The 15,234-nt window shown below is 44.4% G+C and overlaps 6 protein-coding genes across 15 annotated transcripts; 3 read left to right on the top strand and 3 right to left on the bottom strand.

The window, feature by feature from the left end:
* Positions 1 to 13: 13 nt before the first annotated feature.
* LOC122622224 (snRNA-activating protein complex subunit 4) lies at positions 14 to 2,616 on the bottom strand. Its single transcript, XM_043800519.1, has 3 exons — positions 2,107 to 2,616; positions 1,235 to 1,790; positions 14 to 1,161 (listed from the first exon to the last, which is right to left on the bottom strand). Exons 1-3 carry the CDS (start codon positions 2,566 to 2,568, stop codon positions 20 to 22), a joined length of 2,160 nt encoding a protein of 719 aa, XP_043656454.1. The 5' UTR covers positions 2,569 to 2,616; the 3' UTR covers positions 14 to 19.
* Positions 2,617 to 3,009: 393 nt separating this feature from the next.
* Positions 3,010 to 5,335, top strand: LOC122619537 (transcription factor SPT20 homolog). Its single transcript, XM_043796524.1, has 3 exons — positions 3,010 to 4,060; positions 4,522 to 4,944; positions 5,002 to 5,335. The coding sequence occupies exons 1-3, from the start codon at positions 3,128 to 3,130 to the stop codon at positions 5,125 to 5,127; spliced, it is 1,482 nt and encodes a 493-aa protein (XP_043652459.1). The 5' UTR covers positions 3,010 to 3,127; the 3' UTR covers positions 5,128 to 5,335.
* Positions 5,213 to 6,834, bottom strand: LOC122619538. Its single transcript, XM_043796525.1, has 3 exons — positions 6,605 to 6,834; positions 6,116 to 6,532; positions 5,213 to 6,054 (listed from the first exon to the last, which is right to left on the bottom strand). The coding sequence occupies exons 1-3, from the start codon at positions 6,744 to 6,746 to the stop codon at positions 5,369 to 5,371; spliced, it is 1,245 nt and encodes a 414-aa protein (XP_043652460.1). The 5' UTR covers positions 6,747 to 6,834; the 3' UTR covers positions 5,213 to 5,368.
* Positions 6,835 to 7,139: 305 nt separating this feature from the next.
* Positions 7,140 to 7,956, top strand: LOC122621327 (acylphosphatase-2). 2 transcript variants are annotated; one of them, XM_043799160.1, is made up of 4 exons: positions 7,140 to 7,394; positions 7,448 to 7,464; positions 7,556 to 7,665; positions 7,733 to 7,956. In XM_043799160.1, exons 1-4 carry the CDS (start codon positions 7,190 to 7,192, stop codon positions 7,821 to 7,823), a joined length of 423 nt encoding a protein of 140 aa, XP_043655095.1. In that variant the 5' UTR covers positions 7,140 to 7,189; the 3' UTR covers positions 7,824 to 7,956. The 2 variants fall into 2 exon arrangements, with proteins under 2 accessions (XP_043655095.1, XP_043655094.1); XM_043799159.1 differs by having other exon boundaries at positions 7,143 to 7,394; positions 7,717 to 7,956.
* A 249-nt stretch (positions 7,957 to 8,205) lies between these two features.
* On the top strand, positions 8,206 to 10,349 carry LOC122619556 (1,5-anhydro-D-fructose reductase). 2 transcript variants are annotated; one of them, XM_043796562.1, is made up of 5 exons: positions 8,206 to 8,397; positions 8,758 to 8,938; positions 9,311 to 9,438; positions 9,499 to 10,058; positions 10,116 to 10,349. In XM_043796562.1, exons 1-5 carry the CDS (start codon positions 8,326 to 8,328, stop codon positions 10,162 to 10,164), a joined length of 990 nt encoding a protein of 329 aa, XP_043652497.1. In that variant the 5' UTR covers positions 8,206 to 8,325; the 3' UTR covers positions 10,165 to 10,349. The 2 variants fall into 2 exon arrangements, with proteins under 2 accessions (XP_043652497.1, XP_043652498.1); XM_043796563.1 differs by lacking the exons at positions 8,206 to 8,397; positions 8,758 to 8,938 and adding an exon at positions 9,098 to 9,228.
* Positions 10,332 to 15,076, bottom strand: LOC122619555 (transmembrane protein 245). Of its 8 annotated transcripts, none has more exons than XM_043796555.1 (9): positions 14,857 to 15,076; positions 14,206 to 14,757; positions 13,490 to 14,095; positions 12,892 to 13,432; positions 12,474 to 12,676; positions 11,965 to 12,374; positions 11,747 to 11,899; positions 10,964 to 10,990; positions 10,354 to 10,501 (listed from the first exon to the last, which is right to left on the bottom strand). In XM_043796555.1, exons 2-9 carry the CDS (start codon positions 14,728 to 14,730, stop codon positions 10,354 to 10,356), a joined length of 2,613 nt encoding a protein of 870 aa, XP_043652490.1. In that variant the 5' UTR covers positions 14,731 to 14,757; positions 14,857 to 15,076. The 8 variants fall into 8 exon arrangements, 7 of the variants coding, with proteins under 7 accessions (XP_043652496.1, XP_043652490.1, XP_043652491.1 ...); XM_043796556.1 differs by having other exon boundaries at positions 12,474 to 12,664; XM_043796557.1 differs by having other exon boundaries at positions 12,474 to 12,652.
* Between the last annotated feature and the right edge of the window lie 158 nt (positions 15,077 to 15,234).

The raw sequence follows: 15,234 nt of genomic DNA, 5'->3' as shown, positions 1-15,234 counted from the left end.
TGTATTTACTTAATAATTTCTATGGAACTATAAATTCCATTTCCACTTCCTGCTTGACTGTATTAATCACTTCATCTTCGCTAAGCGGCTCGGATTTTAGATCATTCTGTGGTTCCGGCTCGGGATCGATTAAGACATGTGTACCCAGTTTAGCATAATTGGGATTGGGTCGTGGCAGAGACACTAATGCTGAGCGTAAGTCCGTAAAGAGTTGCGATTCCAAGCGGCTGAGAAGAGTGGTACGATAGAAAAGAGCTCGCAACCTTTTGCGGAAAAGCTGAATGGGTGGTGCAGATTCATTATAATCGGAGCCTCGTACTTCCGTACCCTTCTTGCGACAATCTCCAGAAAGAATGCACAAAGCCCGAAATCCCATCATCGTTGACCAGTTGGGTGGCAAAAGTGGGCTCTTCAAATCACCTTTCTCGTCCGGAAGGTTCCGGATCATGCTATTGTAACACTTAAGCAGTTCATTTGGCATAAATATGTTTTGTAAGAGCGAGGGACGAATTGGTGGCTTATATGCAAGAGCTCTAACCACATACGCAAGGTTAATAAGGTCATATGGAAGTGGAAATGTTTTTGGAGTCGTAAGCGGCAGATTGTAACTATACTTAAAGAACTCGCACAACTCTATATCCACTTTCATAAGTTTTGAGGAACACTCTTGCTCAATCTTAGCCTTCTTCGATTTGGGTCCTCGCACCCGAGTTCCTGTGGTGCGTTCAGCTGTAACTAATGACTCTGGGTCCTCTTGCCACTCTTGCAAACGCTGCGCCCAGTTATCAGAGTTGACCAAGGACACCTTCTTCGATCGGCGGCGTGGCAAGTCTTCCACTTTTGCATTGGGATTTTGTTCAAGGAATTTCTTGATGACTAGGAAGCGGGTTCGACAGCTGGTCCGTGTGTGATTGCCCAAGAATGTGGCACAGTTCAGCCACTGGGATGCCCCGTATTGCGTTACGAAGCTCATTAGCCGGGTGTCGTCCTGTACGGACCAGGAGTCGGTCTTGTTGCGCTGTGCTAATACATTGTGGTAGCGAGTTCGGAGTTGTGTTAACGACCGGTTCGGGAAAAGAGATCGCGGAAAGCAGTGAAACTTCCCATTGTACTCTTCAACGGCGGCGAACAGCATCATGTCCTCTTTGGTAGTGAAGGCTTCTGCAGTAATATTAGTAGGATTTTATATTAAGGAAAGAACAATCAAAAATTATACAATATATTGGGTACCCACCGTGACTTATGCGAGGATGCAACACGTAGTAGTAACGACCAATCAGCGTTGACTTAGACTTGTCCGGGAAGTACTCCACGACTCTCTTCCAGTTAATTACGCCGTTTGCCGTATTCCTATCAACGATCTCCCTTAGTCTATCGTTATCCTCATCGCTCCAGCGGTAGCTGGTCTTTGGTTCCAGCAGATAACGCAAGGCGGTATGAAAGCGAACAAAGCACTGGTAGTCGGAACGTCGTTCTAGTGACGCGGCTGTCAGCTCCCAGTTTTGCATCCTATTCGCAGTTGCTACTGCCAGCAGGGTTTCGTCCTCCTCGGGCGACCAATCGTCTCGCCTGAGATCAGGGGATAAGTAGACCCGCCACATTGCCTCACAGCTGTACGGAGAGTGCCGATATTCCAAGTCCAGAGTGCTGATCTGGTTCCAGTCGATGCTGAATCTACTGTCCGCAGAAGTCAACAGACTTACCAATGTGTTTAAGTGCCGCTCCGTTGGCTTACGCTTAAGGCTTCCACTGGGCAACGCATTTGTATTGTGGGCCCTATGGTCAAGTAACTGAGAATTGAGTTGTTATTAACACAGAATATTAATATTTGCTTTTAATAGTTATAAATGGTAATCAATCTGAGTTCATTGGTAAAAAAGTCTTAAATGAATTGAGTTATAAACTTTACAGTTTATTAACTTTCTCATTTGTTAACCATTAAATTTATCCCTCATTATATGGATTATATGACTATATTCATTAATGAAAAGGCACGACAAAAATACATTAGTGATAATTTCGAAAGATAATGGTAGTGTCTAATTTAAATTTACCCTTTTAACAGAGATGACTTGTCCATATTTTAGACCTACAACCGTCACTCACCTGTTGTTTTATCCCCATTATCACATTCTTTTTGTCCAGCAATGTCCACACGTGTCTGGAGTGCATGTCAAAGTCGGTGGGAAACATCTCCGTGTGGCAGCGCGCCTCGTAGTCCTCGTTGTTAGGGCAGCTTCGGCCATCGATGTCTCGGAAAAAAAGGTTGCCCTTGAAGCGAAACGTACCTTTACGCAGTATCGCGCCGCTAAGATTGAGAGAATCCGGGCCGAAATGGGAGCGAGGTCTAAGCCGGCGCACCAGGATCTCCTCGTTCCGAGAGAAGCGGGCCCTAACTACTTGTAACATGGCCAGGATTTTAGTCCGGACTTGCATAAGCCGGCGCTGGAGCTCCTGATTCAACTGCAGTGCGTTGGCGGCGCTCCGTTCCGACGTGCTCTGCAATAGGGCCGAAATCTCGTTCATAAGCTGCTGCTGGTTTATCCGCAGATCCTCGACATCGTCCATTTCTCGGTTTGTTTTGTTTACATTGCCTTGAAGATTAGCGATGAACTATGCCTGGCCTCCACTATCGATAACATGGTTGCTGGTCTTTAATACATGCATGATTTTAATACCCTGCAATATTTCAAACTATGTTTTAAAAAGCATTTCATAAGAAACTACTCCCCATGCATTTAATAAATTCATACACCCTTGGTAACAATAAACGTATTTATCGCGGATAATTGTCGATTCAAATTTTAATTTGTTATGTTTTATAACATAATCTGTACAAATTATGAATATATTCCGCTATTTATTTACTCAAATTATTTATTTATAAGATTAAAAATCCGCTGGTGGCCAACTCGGAACCAAACCAAAATACACCTAATTAATTGAGAACCTTAAGTAAAAGCGATAACCAACATTGGTAGAAATTAGCGAATCAGCAGTAACCGATGACAAGCCAGTCGTCTATCGCCTATCGCTGCTGCTCGGCGAACAACAAAAGAGAACAGAGAGAAAAAACGCGTAGTAGCAACTTAATTAACAAAATTCGTGGTGAATGCGCTAGCATAACATGGAAGATGTCCCGGTTAAGATAGTCGAGCGCTACAAACCCCCGCCTGCCGTGTTCCACCTGCCGCAGGCGACTCTCAATCGGCTATCGCAATTCCGAGTAGGTTTCTACACGGATCATCCGGATTACCAGTATGACTGTCAGCTGGAGCGGGCTGTGGTGAGTCAGGCACAACGATGGCGCCAGCTACGTCGCCAGCAGCGCGAGGAGCGAGCCAGTCGCCAGGAGCGCCGCAAGGAGGAACGCCAACGGGCGCTGGAGGCGAGGCAGAAGGAGATGCTTGGAGCAGTTGATTATCCTAATGCGGACGATTTGTCATCGGATGACGACGAGGAGGAGCATAAGTCGGACGAGCCTGAACGTCGGGAAGAGGAACTGCAGCCACCTCCAATCACCGCTGAGTCACGCGACTCTGCCGAAGAACCAAAGTCAATAAGTGTGTGCAATTTTCACAATATCTTGCAGCCCACCATCTTGAGCACCACTCCAGTGGTCAGTCCGCAGACGCTTCACAAGCGGAATAGCTCCCTAAATTACGCAGACTTTGAATACAATATGAACTCCACACCTTTCGACAATATCGAGCTGAAGACCATTAACGATCTGGACATACTAGCTCAGGTGCTGCACCAGACACAGCTGGAGAAGCGCAGAGATCAACAGCAGCAGCAAGAGGAGCATCAGCAGCAGGATCATCAGCATGAGGATCATTCCAAGGAGGAGCCATCCGGCAAGGAAGTGCCAGCTTCGGTAGAGCTAGCAATGACTACGCTGGCGGAGACCAAAGCGACGCTTGACAGCGTCAATTTCCATGTTCACTGTGATGATAATGGGGACAACAGCGAGCCAAGCATTCCAGCCACGGCTCTATACCCAACGCCCATGTATAGCGCTTCCGGCCAGCAGCCGCTGCATAAACCGGAACACTTCCAGGTGGGACACTTTTAAACAGTAAAAGAGCCCTAATATGTTATCTTGATTCTATTGAAAATGGAATTTGGTACTATCCCTGTACTCTTAGTGTCGGATCCCCATTACTCATTAAATTGTAATAAAAAAAGGATATCGTTCGTTCACGCGAAGTATACCATTTAATTGGGTTGATTTTTGAGCACTTTTCAGATAGATTCCTTATTATAGATAGTTCATCAAAAATCGGTGGTGGGGCTAATGCTTGATTCAAATAGTACTACAGAGAACAACATTTGCAAAGAGTTTGAGTACGATCTTAACATGATCTTATTATAATCCCATTATCAATATTTAAAATTTAACATCAAAACATAATTCGAAGTTTTTAAATATTAATCCGGTTCCCAATATTTCACTTATAACTAGCAAATATTTCTACAGACGTTCTGATTCAAAACATGGGCTGTTTATTATTTTTGCAGGTGTACCACATGCAGGGCTATAGTCACCAGCCCTTCTACTCCCCGCAGCAGCATTCTTACCAACAGTTTAGCAACTACCAAGTCAATGGATTTGGGACTCCCAACCATTTTAGGGCTCCTCCAGCGCCTTCCTCCATGCTTGCGCTCAGCCAGTCGGAGGACGAGGTGGCCATGAAGTCAAGGAGTGTGCCTGACATCCTGCGGGAACTGAAGACAGAGCTGAAGCAGGCGGAAAAGCGTCGCACCCGCCTGCACAGTCACAACGCGGAGCAGCAGCCAACGGTCGAGTTGGTGGTGGACAAAAACTCCTTTAGGGAGCTGGCTGGTCCGGCACAGAAGTTGGCTCAACGTATTAGTACTATGGGTTTCCCTCTGGAACGGGTGGCAAAGGTGGTTAGCCTGTGCGGTATCGATGATAAAAAGGTAACGCCTTTTCGGACACTTGCAAAAGCCTTTAGTCCGAAATTTGACTTTTTTCAGATTATCGAACACCTTATTCCGTTGGGAGAACTTCTGGACCTCGGGTTTGATGAATCGAAAATCTCGGCGGCGCTTCTCAAGTTTAATAATAATAAGGACAAGGCGTTGGACTATCTAATCAACTAGTATAATTTAGTGGAAACATTTTGTACGGCCAGCTTTAACCCCCGTGCCCAAACTCCCCAGTCCCCACCCAATCAGCTTACCAAGATGACTCTTTTAAATGTATATTTAATTATTTCAAGTTCTTGCGAGATATTCCTTGCTTAAGTTGGGAGTAAATTCTTCAGAATCCTCAGCAGCAGAATAAATATAAGTCCGTAAAGTAAGCACATAAAGTTGGCTATTTAGTCAATACCGATCCCTATTAGTTCATGCCCAACATAAGCAGATTAATAGCGTGTTCCACATTCCCATCGGAAAGTTCTAGATAATTAACGTTCTGGGTGTGATTAATGAAGCCCATGGCGGCCATGGTACGCAGTTGTTCAGTGAACCGATGACGGCGATAGCAGCGTGGCAGCACATCACTGTCGTCACCACCATCGTCCTCGTCATCCACATCATCAACTGGTGCTGTGGCCACTAGCTCTGGGACTGGTCCTCCTCCGGATTCCACCTCCATGTTCTCCACGGGCGCAGGTTGATTCTGCGCCAGGGACTGAAAAGCGCGGGCCAGCTCGTTGCGGAACAACTCTGAAGATATGGAGCCGCTGTTAATGGCTCCACTGCTGCTTCCTGCGGCGGTTGCCGCTGCTCCAACGCCTGCTAATGGAGCCGAGGTGGTTCTTGGTCTTTCATCACCCTGCAACGCCTCGTCCGCATTTCTCTGTGCAATATTTGATAGTGAATTAAACGAGGTCACGTTGGCCAAAGCGTTAGCTAGTTGCTGGCGGCTAATCTGACGGATGTTAGCCATCTCATCACGCCGATTGGCGGCCGCGGCAGCTGCCACGGCTGTGCTGCTGCTTCCACCACTGCTGCTGCTGCCTGCTCCCAGGGAGTTTTCCTCCTCTGACGAAGTGGTGGACTCCGAGGCAGCCTGCTCTTGGACTAAAAGGGAAGAAACGCTTTATAAGATTTACAAAATAAGTAAGGATAGGGCTTTAGTTACACTGCGTGGCGGAGCTATTCCTGGCTAGCTCCTTGCGAATGGTGTCCACAATGAATGGAGCCGCCTCACAGATAAGGGGATAATCTTTAACCAGGTTCTGGACCACCTCCGGCTCGTGCAGCATGTTGAACAGTACGGAGTCGCGGATAAGAGCCTGCGCACCTAGATTTCTCCGGAATTCCGGATACTCGGCGAGTATCTTCTGCAGAATGTTGAACCGCGAGGTAACGCTGATTTGCAGGTGAGAGGTCAACGAAAACAGCTCCTGGATATGTTTGGTATTGATCTCTGTCGCGGCTGGCGGAACGTACGGCGAGTAACGTTTAATCTTCTGAAAGCAGTGGATCACGGAGTTGGGCTGCAGCGTTCGGTTGAGGGTGTCAGCGTCTTCTAGCACGCGTCCATGGTGGATAATCTCTGCAAGTGCGCAGCAGATGACTTGACACAATTGAGGCAATGGACAACAGTCTGAATCGGAGGGTCACTCACCCAACTCGCTGGCGTCGAATTGCAACTGCATCTCCTTGGTCACCACCGCCTTCAAGTAAGCCACATCCCGCGTCAAATCAATGTTGTGTAGGGGATGCACATCGCTCAGCTTGTTCTTCAGAAGCGCGTACAGGGTATGCATAGTGCGATGAAGTAGTATCTGCGTAATATTTGTTCTTCACTATTTTGTCTGGATGATTTTGTTTTGTTCAAAGTCAGGTCGGAACTGGTTCCAACGAACCGCCTTGAGCACAGGGTAACCCTTAGATGCCCCGATAGCCAAGACTATACTTATCAGGTCGATCTACGATTATAAAACGGCTAATAAAAAAAGCTAGATCTAAAAAAACCGCTCAAAGATCGCTTTTGAAATTTTCAACAAATGGCTAAATGATTCATTTGTTGATAGTATTAAATAAACTTTTAAATTTTTGTTGGATTCTAGTAATTTGTTAAAATTTACCATTTATAAAACCGTTAAAATTCAGGGTGACCCACACAAAACCACAAATCACTTAATGCCTATCGACCTATCGGGTTTTGACAGCTTACCGCTCCAAATATGATATATATACGTTTTGTAAAATGACCTCCAATGAAACGCAGACTGAGGGTAGGCGTAGGCGGGTAACCCTTCCTCCTTCGACATCCGATAAAGGTGCACCATCCCCAAAAAACAGCGAGGAGCCCAAACGAATTTCCCACACAGAGTTCCAAAAAAGAGTAACATCGGATAGAAGCGATGAGCCGGTCCTCAGCTGCCAATTCGAAGTGTTCGGGATTGTGCAAGGTAGGATATTCACAAGTCGGGTAGTCATAATAATAGTGATCTTGCACCCACAGGCGTTTCATTTCGAATGGTAAGAACTTGCTCGGATCATCAGCCTCCTTATATTAACAAGGTATATGTATATGTACTCTTCCATTCATAATCCAATTCCAATGTGTTAGTACACTTTGCGAAGAGCTCAGAAGCTTGGAGTCCGGGGTTGGTGCAAAAACACCAACGAGAATACGGTGAAGGGCGAGATTCAAGCACATCGACATTCCTTTGAGTCCATGTGAGTGATTTTTTCCATTTAAAGTTTGATTATCCAGTGGTTTTTTTACAGGCGCCTCTGGCTAAAGCACACCGGCAGCCCCACCAGTCGAATCGACAAATGCATTTTCAGTGAGACTGTTGAACTTACAGAATTCACATTCACCAACTTCTCCATAGTGGTGGATTAGATTTTCTTTATAGGCTTAAGTTCGTTAAGAACGAAACGGAATTGTATTTTTCTTATTCATGTTTGAAGAGTATTTGGTTCTATTGTTCTAATGTTATAAAAATAAATCTAACTGAAATGCAATGCGATGGATGAACTTATTTCTATATTAATTTAAACCAAATAAATTAGTTTTTATGCATATTAATTTCGTGTTTATTGTGTTTAGATCTTAATTTAAAGTATATTTAACTAGCCTTGAACAAAATAAGGGAACTAAACTTAATTTTTAATTCGATTGTTTTGTAAACAAAATATCGACTAGTAAGACCGCGCTTTGAAAAGGGCAAAATCTCATTGGATTGGGCGATGATAAGGGGGCCGGTGATTAGGTCGTAGCTTTTCGTTTAATTTCAGTCCTATCCTCGAAGCAACAGGTTGTGCAGCAGCTTTTCCATTTAATATATTACCCAAGTCTGCTTCATTGTAGAAGTAATTAAAGATCAATACGAAATGGTCAACACCAAGTTCTTAACGTTCAACAATGGAGAGAAGATGCCCGTGATTGGCATCGGCACCTGGCAGGTAGTTATTATCACGATTCTGTATTCTGTAATTTGAAAAATCATTTGTAAGTGGTTAATGGATAGTGGATACTTGAATCTCAACGCTATTGTTTTAACTCATTAACGACCCGACAAATCGCTGACACGTCATTTAAATCTTTTGAAAATTCCGATGCAATCAACAAATTTGTTGGTGCTGGGGACTTTAGACCGGTTTTCAAAGACAAACAATAAACCTCCATTCAGTTGTACATATCTGCCCTAGTGGGCTTGACTTTCACTGGTTACCGGAGAATAAATAACCAGTATAGATAATACAAATACTACCATCAATGTATATTCAAAACCACTAAACCACATTTTGATCATCACACTGCAGGCATCTGATGAAGAAATTGAAACCGCCATCGACGCGGCTTTGGAAGCTGGGTATCGCCACATAGACACGGCACCAGTTTACGGCAATGAGAAAGCCATCGGAAGAGTTCTCAAGCGTTGGCTGGACGCCGGCAAAGTCAAGCGGGGGGAGCTGTTCATTGTGACCAAGGTGCCACCCATTTGTAAGTAACATACATTTGTGTACATCTAAAAGTTGGTTCCAATTCTATTAAAAATCTAAAATATACATATATTATTAACTCCTATCTTGTAGAAGCAAAAAATACTTCAAAAGCACAGTCATAGACTCCCACAAAAACATTTCACCACAGTTACCAATGTTCTAGAAATCTATTTGATAAGATAGGACGATGAACATTTTTCCAAAACACCAACATAAACTTGTCCAACGTTCATAATCTCATGGATGAACCTGATGGAAAAGATTAATTTATATATAATTTTGATGAAGGTGTGAGAGCTTTCATTGTCGTAATAGAAGGCCTATTGTCTAGTTATTGCAAAATATTATTAACAATTAATCCTTGTTTTAGCCAACCGCCCCCATGAAGTAGAGCCAACAATCAAAAAATCGCTGGAAGATTTACAACTCGATTATGTGGACTTATATTTGGTGCACACGCCCTTCACTATTAATATCAACGAGGACGGAAGCTTTAAGGTAGCTGTGCTGCGGAATTTACTTCCAAGTCCTATTTACATCTCAAGCATTAACTTTCAGCTTGACAAGGATGGCCTGATGGAGGTCGACGTTACCACGAACCACGCTGCCATCTGGGTTGCTATGGAGGCCCTGGTGGAGAAGGGTCTCACCAAGTCCATTGGGGTATCCAACTTCAGCAAGGATCAGGTGGCCCGACTGTTAAAGAACTGCAAGATCCGGCCGGCCAACAACCAAATCGAGCACCACGTTTATTTACAGCAGCGAGACCTGGTCGACTTCTGCAAGTCCGAAAACGTTACCGTAACTGCCTACTCCCCGCTGGGATCCAAAGGGATCGCCAAGTTTAATGCTGGAAAGGGTATCGTGAGGAATCTGCCTGACCTGATGGACATCCCTGAGGTGAAGGAGATTGCCGCAACCCATGGCAAGACGCCAGCGCAGGTCCTGCTCCGCTGGATAATCGACACTGGGGTATCCGCCATTCCCAAGAGCACGAATCCCGCTCGCCTTAAGCAGAATTTAAATCTCTTCGACTTCGAATTGACTGCCGAGGAGGTGGCCAAGTTGTCCAGCCTGGACAAGAATATTCGAATCTGTGACTTTGCATTCTTCCATGGGTATGAAAATATGTCTTACATCCCTCTATTTTATAGCTATTTATATTTTGTTTACAGAGTGGAAAGGCACCCCGAGTTTACCTTCAAGAATCAGTACACGAGCTAAACGACATATTAGTCGGCAGTATATTTTTTTCGCATTTCATTACGTTGTGCCGAATTTATCGAAAATCAACAACTTATTTTGTAAAAGTTATTTCAAATTTTTTATTTATCGTTAATTACCCTTATTCGTATTTTCGTCATTACACACACATAAAATGTTGTTAGCCTAAATTATTTATATCCAAATTCTTTACTGGTTTTCTTTGGTATTCAACAGTTGAAATGTCTTGGTTTTCGTTACGATTTTCAGCTCAACAGGTTTTCCCCCTGCGGCAGGCTTTCCATCTGTATTATCGTTCGTTTTTATTGAGCTGTCGTTGACCCTTTGAGCGTTCGAGCTGAAAAATAACTTTCAAATATAGAAAAGCTTGCATTCAGGAGAGGTTATTTAGTACAGAAATATATTTGCAGCACTTTTGTATCTAAGTTTAAACAAATCACAATTGTACAGTAAGCAATTAGTAGCGAGCACGATATCGGTACTTAAAGGCTTTGGAAATGTTACACGACTACAAACAATTCGAGGTACATTTTGTATATTAGAACATTAAGATCGATAGAAGAGATATTAAGGAGCGCTTGCTGAATAGACGGAATATTCAATACTTAAAAAGTTTAGTACTAATAAAAATCAAATTTCGCAAAGCAGAGATTATGTAAGGAAACTCCAGCCAAAATCTAGGGTACGATATTCGGGCCAATCTCATTTTGATTGTCAGGTATTTGGCCACACAGCTTATATTAGTTCGCAGTTCGAGTATTAAAAAGAAATTCGTAGTTTCTGGCCCAAGCCAACTCACGTGGTCCGCTCCTCATCCGTACTATTCCTGAAATTCAGTAGACGATTGGCATTAAAAAGATATGTAAAGAAACGAAGCCAGCTTCGTTAATCCGGAGCTTTTATATCCTTGCAGTATTTATATTAAAAAACAAGAGAGAACGCTATAGTCTTTTTTACTCTACGAGTAACGGGTATAACAAGAGAGAACGCTATACCCGTTACTCAGCTAGGGAAAAATGTGAATAAATATCAGTCCGTCTGTGTCTGGAGTTTATAGTTCCTGAGATCTCGCCGTTTATACGGACAGACAGACTCGACCAGATCGGCTCGGCTATTGATCCTGATCAATACACTTTATGTGGTCGAAAACGCTTCCTTCTGCCTGTTACCAACTTTTCAACGAATCTAGGACACCCTTTTACTACGAGTAACGGGTGTATTAACATGTGCACGAACAAAACGAGCCTAAGATTTATTTTCCATGGCACCGACTGTTCCTATGGCAGCTGTATGATATAGTCGTTCGATTCGGACCGTTTCTGCAATAGGAATATGACTTTTAAAACAGTTTCAGAGAGACTACTAACGAAGAAACGGACGGACGGACAGAAAGACGGACATGATAACTTTGCAAACTTTTAACTGAAGTCAATATACCCTCTGCAAGGGTATATAGAATGTTTCAAAGCTACTTGCCGCAAAATAACTCACTTTAATCCCTGCCCAACAAGTCTGATGTAGTCCATACTTTGCATGCAAATCAAACAAATATATAGAATTTGACTTAAAACTTCTAAGTTACCTGGGCTCTTGATGACTGCGCATGGCTAGAGTGGCCACCTCGAACAGACCGATGAAGAAGCAAAGCATCAGGGGTCCAAAAATAGCTCCTTGCCAACCGATCCAATACATTCCGCCTGCAATGGCCAGGCCGTTGAGGTAGGGATGACCACCACTGAAATGTCAGCAAAATGATGACGGGAGAAAATGAATTACTTTCATATCAAAAAAAGTACTCACCCTTTGAGGTCCGCATATATAGCAGTTTCAAAAGATGACGGCACGAAGAACTGAAGCAGGAACAATATAAGCCCTGCATAGAAGCGGTCCTGAGCCAGCCAAAGCTCTAAAAAGGCTGGCACCGCACACCAGTAGCTGCCTAAGAATGGAGCAGCAGCCAACATAGCTGCCAAGGCGGACGGCAGGAACACTATCCGGGCCCCAAAAACAGTATGCACCAACCAGGTGAACAAGCCCGTAAAGGTAGAGCACCTGAACATTGAGACTAGGACTACGGTAATAGAGTTCTCCAGGGCATCGGCGATTTTGATGCCCGAACTGGAATAGCCCAGGTACTTGGTGATCTGTAGGGGCGCGTACTTTTCCTGGCTGCTCGATAGCAGGTAGAACAGGGCAGTAAAGAATACAATCTAAAGGGTGTGTGATTATCTCGTTAGTTGGTATTAATATTAAAACATTACTATTTTAAGGTACCTTAATGTACTCAATTGTTATTTATTTACACTCACCATATCTAAAATAAACTCAATGCACGCTTGTCCACCCGATAGCACAAGTGATAGAATCTCCCCGGTCACGCCCATTATCATAGACATGTTGGTCCGGATGATGTGCCACAACGACTCTGCTACCTCAAGGATCGTCTGTGTATTGCTCTGCGCCCAGCCGATAATGCCCTGTTTTGCCACTAAAACTAGCTCTTTAAAATGTCCTTGGTTAAATAAACGGCCGTTGGTTAGCAGATGCACACAGTATGAGTTATTTCGTAGACGCAAACGAGTGTTACGAGATGGATGAAGGGAGCAAGTACTTAACGAAAGACCGGAGACCCATGCGAAAACCCCGAAAATAATCTCAACAAATTTATTAGTAAAACGGGAAAAAAGAAAATCGAAAGAAGCCATAGAGATGGGAACATTTGCTTACCAGGATTGTCGACGATTTCGCCAAATGTGCTTTTCAGCGCATCCGTTGGTACACGCGGTCCGTACGATGAACCGGCCTTATTGAAATCGATCCAATACTGGATAAGCCGGTCCCACACTTCGAGGATCTGCTCTTTCAACTTGGTGGCGTGCACCTTATCGGCGTCTGCCAGCCAGTCGTCTATGTAGGTTTCAATCTTACGGCGACCATAATGGTGTGCGTTATCTAGAGCATCCTCGATGGACGATTGCATGTTGGCAGGCAAGATGTCAATTAGCTCAGGCCGATCTGTGATCGTCTTGTTAATTAAATCCTTGCCCAGGTAAGCCACCTCAATCGTCTCCGAGTAAATGTTCACGCAGAAGAACACGCTTAGAAACACGATGATGAGAAGCATGAGGATGATCATTAGGATGGAGGTAACTGATTCAACGGAGGCCTTTAGTGAATCCCGCACAATAGTGTTGATTTTATAGTTGAGTTCCAGGACACCAGGCAGACATAGTGGCAGTACCGCAGAATGGTGTTCGATTGCCCAGTACTGCAATACTTATGAAAAATAAAAATTCATGATTTAAGAATTTTATGTAAAACTCACACGCAGCGCTGCGTAAACTTCGCTGATTTTGTTGCAAGCAAACTGGGTAATACCCGTATACGCTCCTACAGTGTAGATAAGATGCAGTAATACTGGGATTGCCGCTAGGATAAACATCCACACGTTGCGATAGAGGAATGTACCCAGACAGGCATAAAACAGGAGCTTAAAGAACGTATCGCTCTGGTGACTGGAAGTCTCCGTTCCTGGCTTGACATCGAACGTGTCCGTCGAGTCGACAGTGTCACTTAACGATATGTCCTCCACATCCGACTGCAGGCCTGGACTCAGTGGCTCATTGCTTGGCCTCCCACAAATGCTAAAATTGCTTAATGACCGTTCAAAATCATTCTTGTCGAACAACTTCTGTAGGCGGTGGAGATAGGATCCGGAATCATCAAGGGTTTGCAGATGATATGCCGTAGATGCTGTTACATAGGCCATAACCAGTAGAAATACCGGCACCTGAAGGGCGCCAAGAAAGCTACTTAGATAGCCTGCCACAGCTATCCACATGGACTGTCCGGCGACCACAAAGTGGGCACTGTTCTCTGGCTTCCAGAAGAAGTGAACGCAGCTCAAATAGACCACAATCAAGGAAATGAGCTACGGAGCAAACAAGTTAAAAATTTGTGTTATTTCGTTCGTTTCTGTATTAACTTGTTTTCTACGAACTTTTTGATGATTCACCATCGATAAATCAACAAGGTACTTACCACGTATACGTTGAGAAATCCAATAATTTGGACGAACAAGCCATGGGAAAAGGTGATCCAATGCCAGAGGGCCAACAGAAAACCCTTCGGAGCATATAGAACCAGCAGCTTAATGCACCCGGCCACTCCGCATCCGGCCAGGAGGAGTTGCCAGTGTTCGCAGAGCCACCCGATCAGCAGCCGCCCGCAATGCTCTGTGGCTTCCAGCGGCGATAGGCAGATCGAGACGAGTACATTGGAATCGCGCACCTCTAAGCGATGAAACCAACTGTTTACGCTCTCCGCCAAACGTCGCTTGAATGGGAAAAGCACCGCGCCCATGAGGAAAGCCCATAGCAATGGACGGACGAAGGGCCCAAGAATGAAGCACACAGCAACAAATGCAGCCACTCCGGCGGCGATCAGGAAATTGTACATGGCAGCGCGAAAGCTTTCATGGTTCTGGGACCTCATCCGGAGCAGGCGGTTGATCACACTGTCAAAAGAGCGGTCCCGACGTATGGGAATCGGTTCGGACCGATTCATTTTGTGTGTGCCCGGAGAAACGGGGAACTGCGGTCGGAAACAGAAAACCGGATTAGAGCTTCTTGTCCATATGGGTAGCACACCCGAATGACTGATTTTGGAACTGCTCCGCTGATGGAAACTCACTTTTGATGAAATGCCTTAGTCTTCTGTGGTCAGCAACAGATGAATTCCAACAGGGCTTGGGAGGGATTCCGATAAGGAGATACTAATTTCCGCAACTAGAGGTGGTCATTGGAGAAGCAGATGGCCACTCACTTTATGAGGGGCGGGGACCGGGGTCTCACATAAACAAAAATACGACGTTTCTGCCAATTACGTCAGGCGGGCAGGGCTGTAAAGTGGGACGCTTTGCAGCACTGGCAGAAAGCCGATACACAGTGCGCATCCCGTAATTAGAAAAATTAATATATCGTTTTCTATACAATGCCCTTTGGTATAAATATAAATTTATTTAGAAACAGTTATTTAGAAGCAAGAAAGAAAAAATCTATACAAATTGGC

Source organism: Drosophila teissieri, chromosome 3R, assembly GCF_016746235.2.
Source record: "Drosophila teissieri strain GT53w chromosome 3R, Prin_Dtei_1.1, whole genome shotgun sequence".
Classification (NCBI taxonomy): domain Eukaryota; kingdom Metazoa; phylum Arthropoda; class Insecta; order Diptera; family Drosophilidae; genus Drosophila; species Drosophila teissieri.
The sequence above is the reverse complement of the archived record's forward strand: the minus strand, read 5'-3'. Positions and strand labels throughout refer to the sequence as shown.

What these genes read in the sequence shown, in the direction of transcription:
- LOC122621327 (XM_043799159.1), top strand. Translation starts at nt 7,190, where the DNA reads ATGACCTCCAATGAAACGCAGACTGAGGGTAGGCGTAGGCGGGTAACC. An exon ending in CGACATTCCTTTGAGTCCAT is followed by an intron (nt 7,666 to 7,716) that starts GTGAGTGATTTT and finishes GTTTTTTTACAG; the next exon opens with GCGCCTCTGGCTAAAGCACA.
- LOC122619537 (XM_043796524.1), top strand. Translation starts at nt 3,128, where the DNA reads ATGGAAGATGTCCCGGTTAAGATAGTCGAGCGCTACAAACCCCCGCCT. An exon ending in ATAAACCGGAACACTTCCAG is followed by an intron (nt 4,061 to 4,521) that starts GTGGGACACTTT and finishes TTATTTTTGCAG; the next exon opens with GTGTACCACATGCAGGGCTA. An exon ending in GCGGTATCGATGATAAAAAG is followed by an intron (nt 4,945 to 5,001) that starts GTAACGCCTTTT and finishes GACTTTTTTCAG; the next exon opens with ATTATCGAACACCTTATTCC.
- LOC122619538 (XM_043796525.1), bottom strand. Translation starts at nt 6,746, where the DNA reads ATGCATACCCTGTACGCGCTTCTGAAGAACAAGCTGAGCGATGTGCAT. An exon ending in ATTCGACGCCAGCGAGTTGG is followed by an intron (nt 6,533 to 6,604) that starts GTGAGTGACCCT and finishes GCGCACTTGCAG; the next exon opens with AGATTATCCACCATGGACGC. An exon ending in GAATAGCTCCGCCACGCAGT is followed by an intron (nt 6,055 to 6,115) that starts GTAACTAAAGCC and finishes CTTCCCTTTTAG; the next exon opens with TCCAAGAGCAGGCTGCCTCG.
- LOC122619556 (XM_043796562.1), top strand. Translation starts at nt 8,326, where the DNA reads ATGGTCAACACCAAGTTCTTAACGTTCAACAATGGAGAGAAGATGCCC. An exon ending in GACCAAGGTGCCACCCATTT is followed by an intron (nt 8,939 to 9,310) that starts GTAAGTAACATA and finishes TCCTTGTTTTAG; the next exon opens with CCAACCGCCCCCATGAAGTA. An exon ending in GACTTTGCATTCTTCCATGG is followed by an intron (nt 10,059 to 10,115) that starts GTATGAAAATAT and finishes TTTTGTTTACAG; the next exon opens with AGTGGAAAGGCACCCCGAGT.
- LOC122622224 (XM_043800519.1), bottom strand. Translation starts at nt 2,568, where the DNA reads ATGGACGATGTCGAGGATCTGCGGATAAACCAGCAGCAGCTTATGAAC. An exon ending in TAATGGGGATAAAACAACAG is followed by an intron (nt 1,791 to 2,106) that starts GTGAGTGACGGT and finishes CTCAATTCTCAG; the next exon opens with TTACTTGACCATAGGGCCCA. An exon ending in GCATCCTCGCATAAGTCACG is followed by an intron (nt 1,162 to 1,234) that starts GTGGGTACCCAA and finishes ATATTACTGCAG; the next exon opens with AAGCCTTCACTACCAAAGAG.
- LOC122619555 (XM_043796555.1), bottom strand. Translation starts at nt 14,730, where the DNA reads ATGAATCGGTCCGAACCGATTCCCATACGTCGGGACCGCTCTTTTGAC. An exon ending in GATTTCTCAACGTATACGTG is followed by an intron (nt 14,096 to 14,205) that starts GTAAGTACCTTG and finishes TTTGCTCCGTAG; the next exon opens with CTCATTTCCTTGATTGTGGT. An exon ending in ATATATGCGGACCTCAAAGG is followed by an intron (nt 11,900 to 11,964) that starts GTGAGTACTTTT and finishes CTGACATTTCAG; the next exon opens with TGGTGGTCATCCCTACCTCA.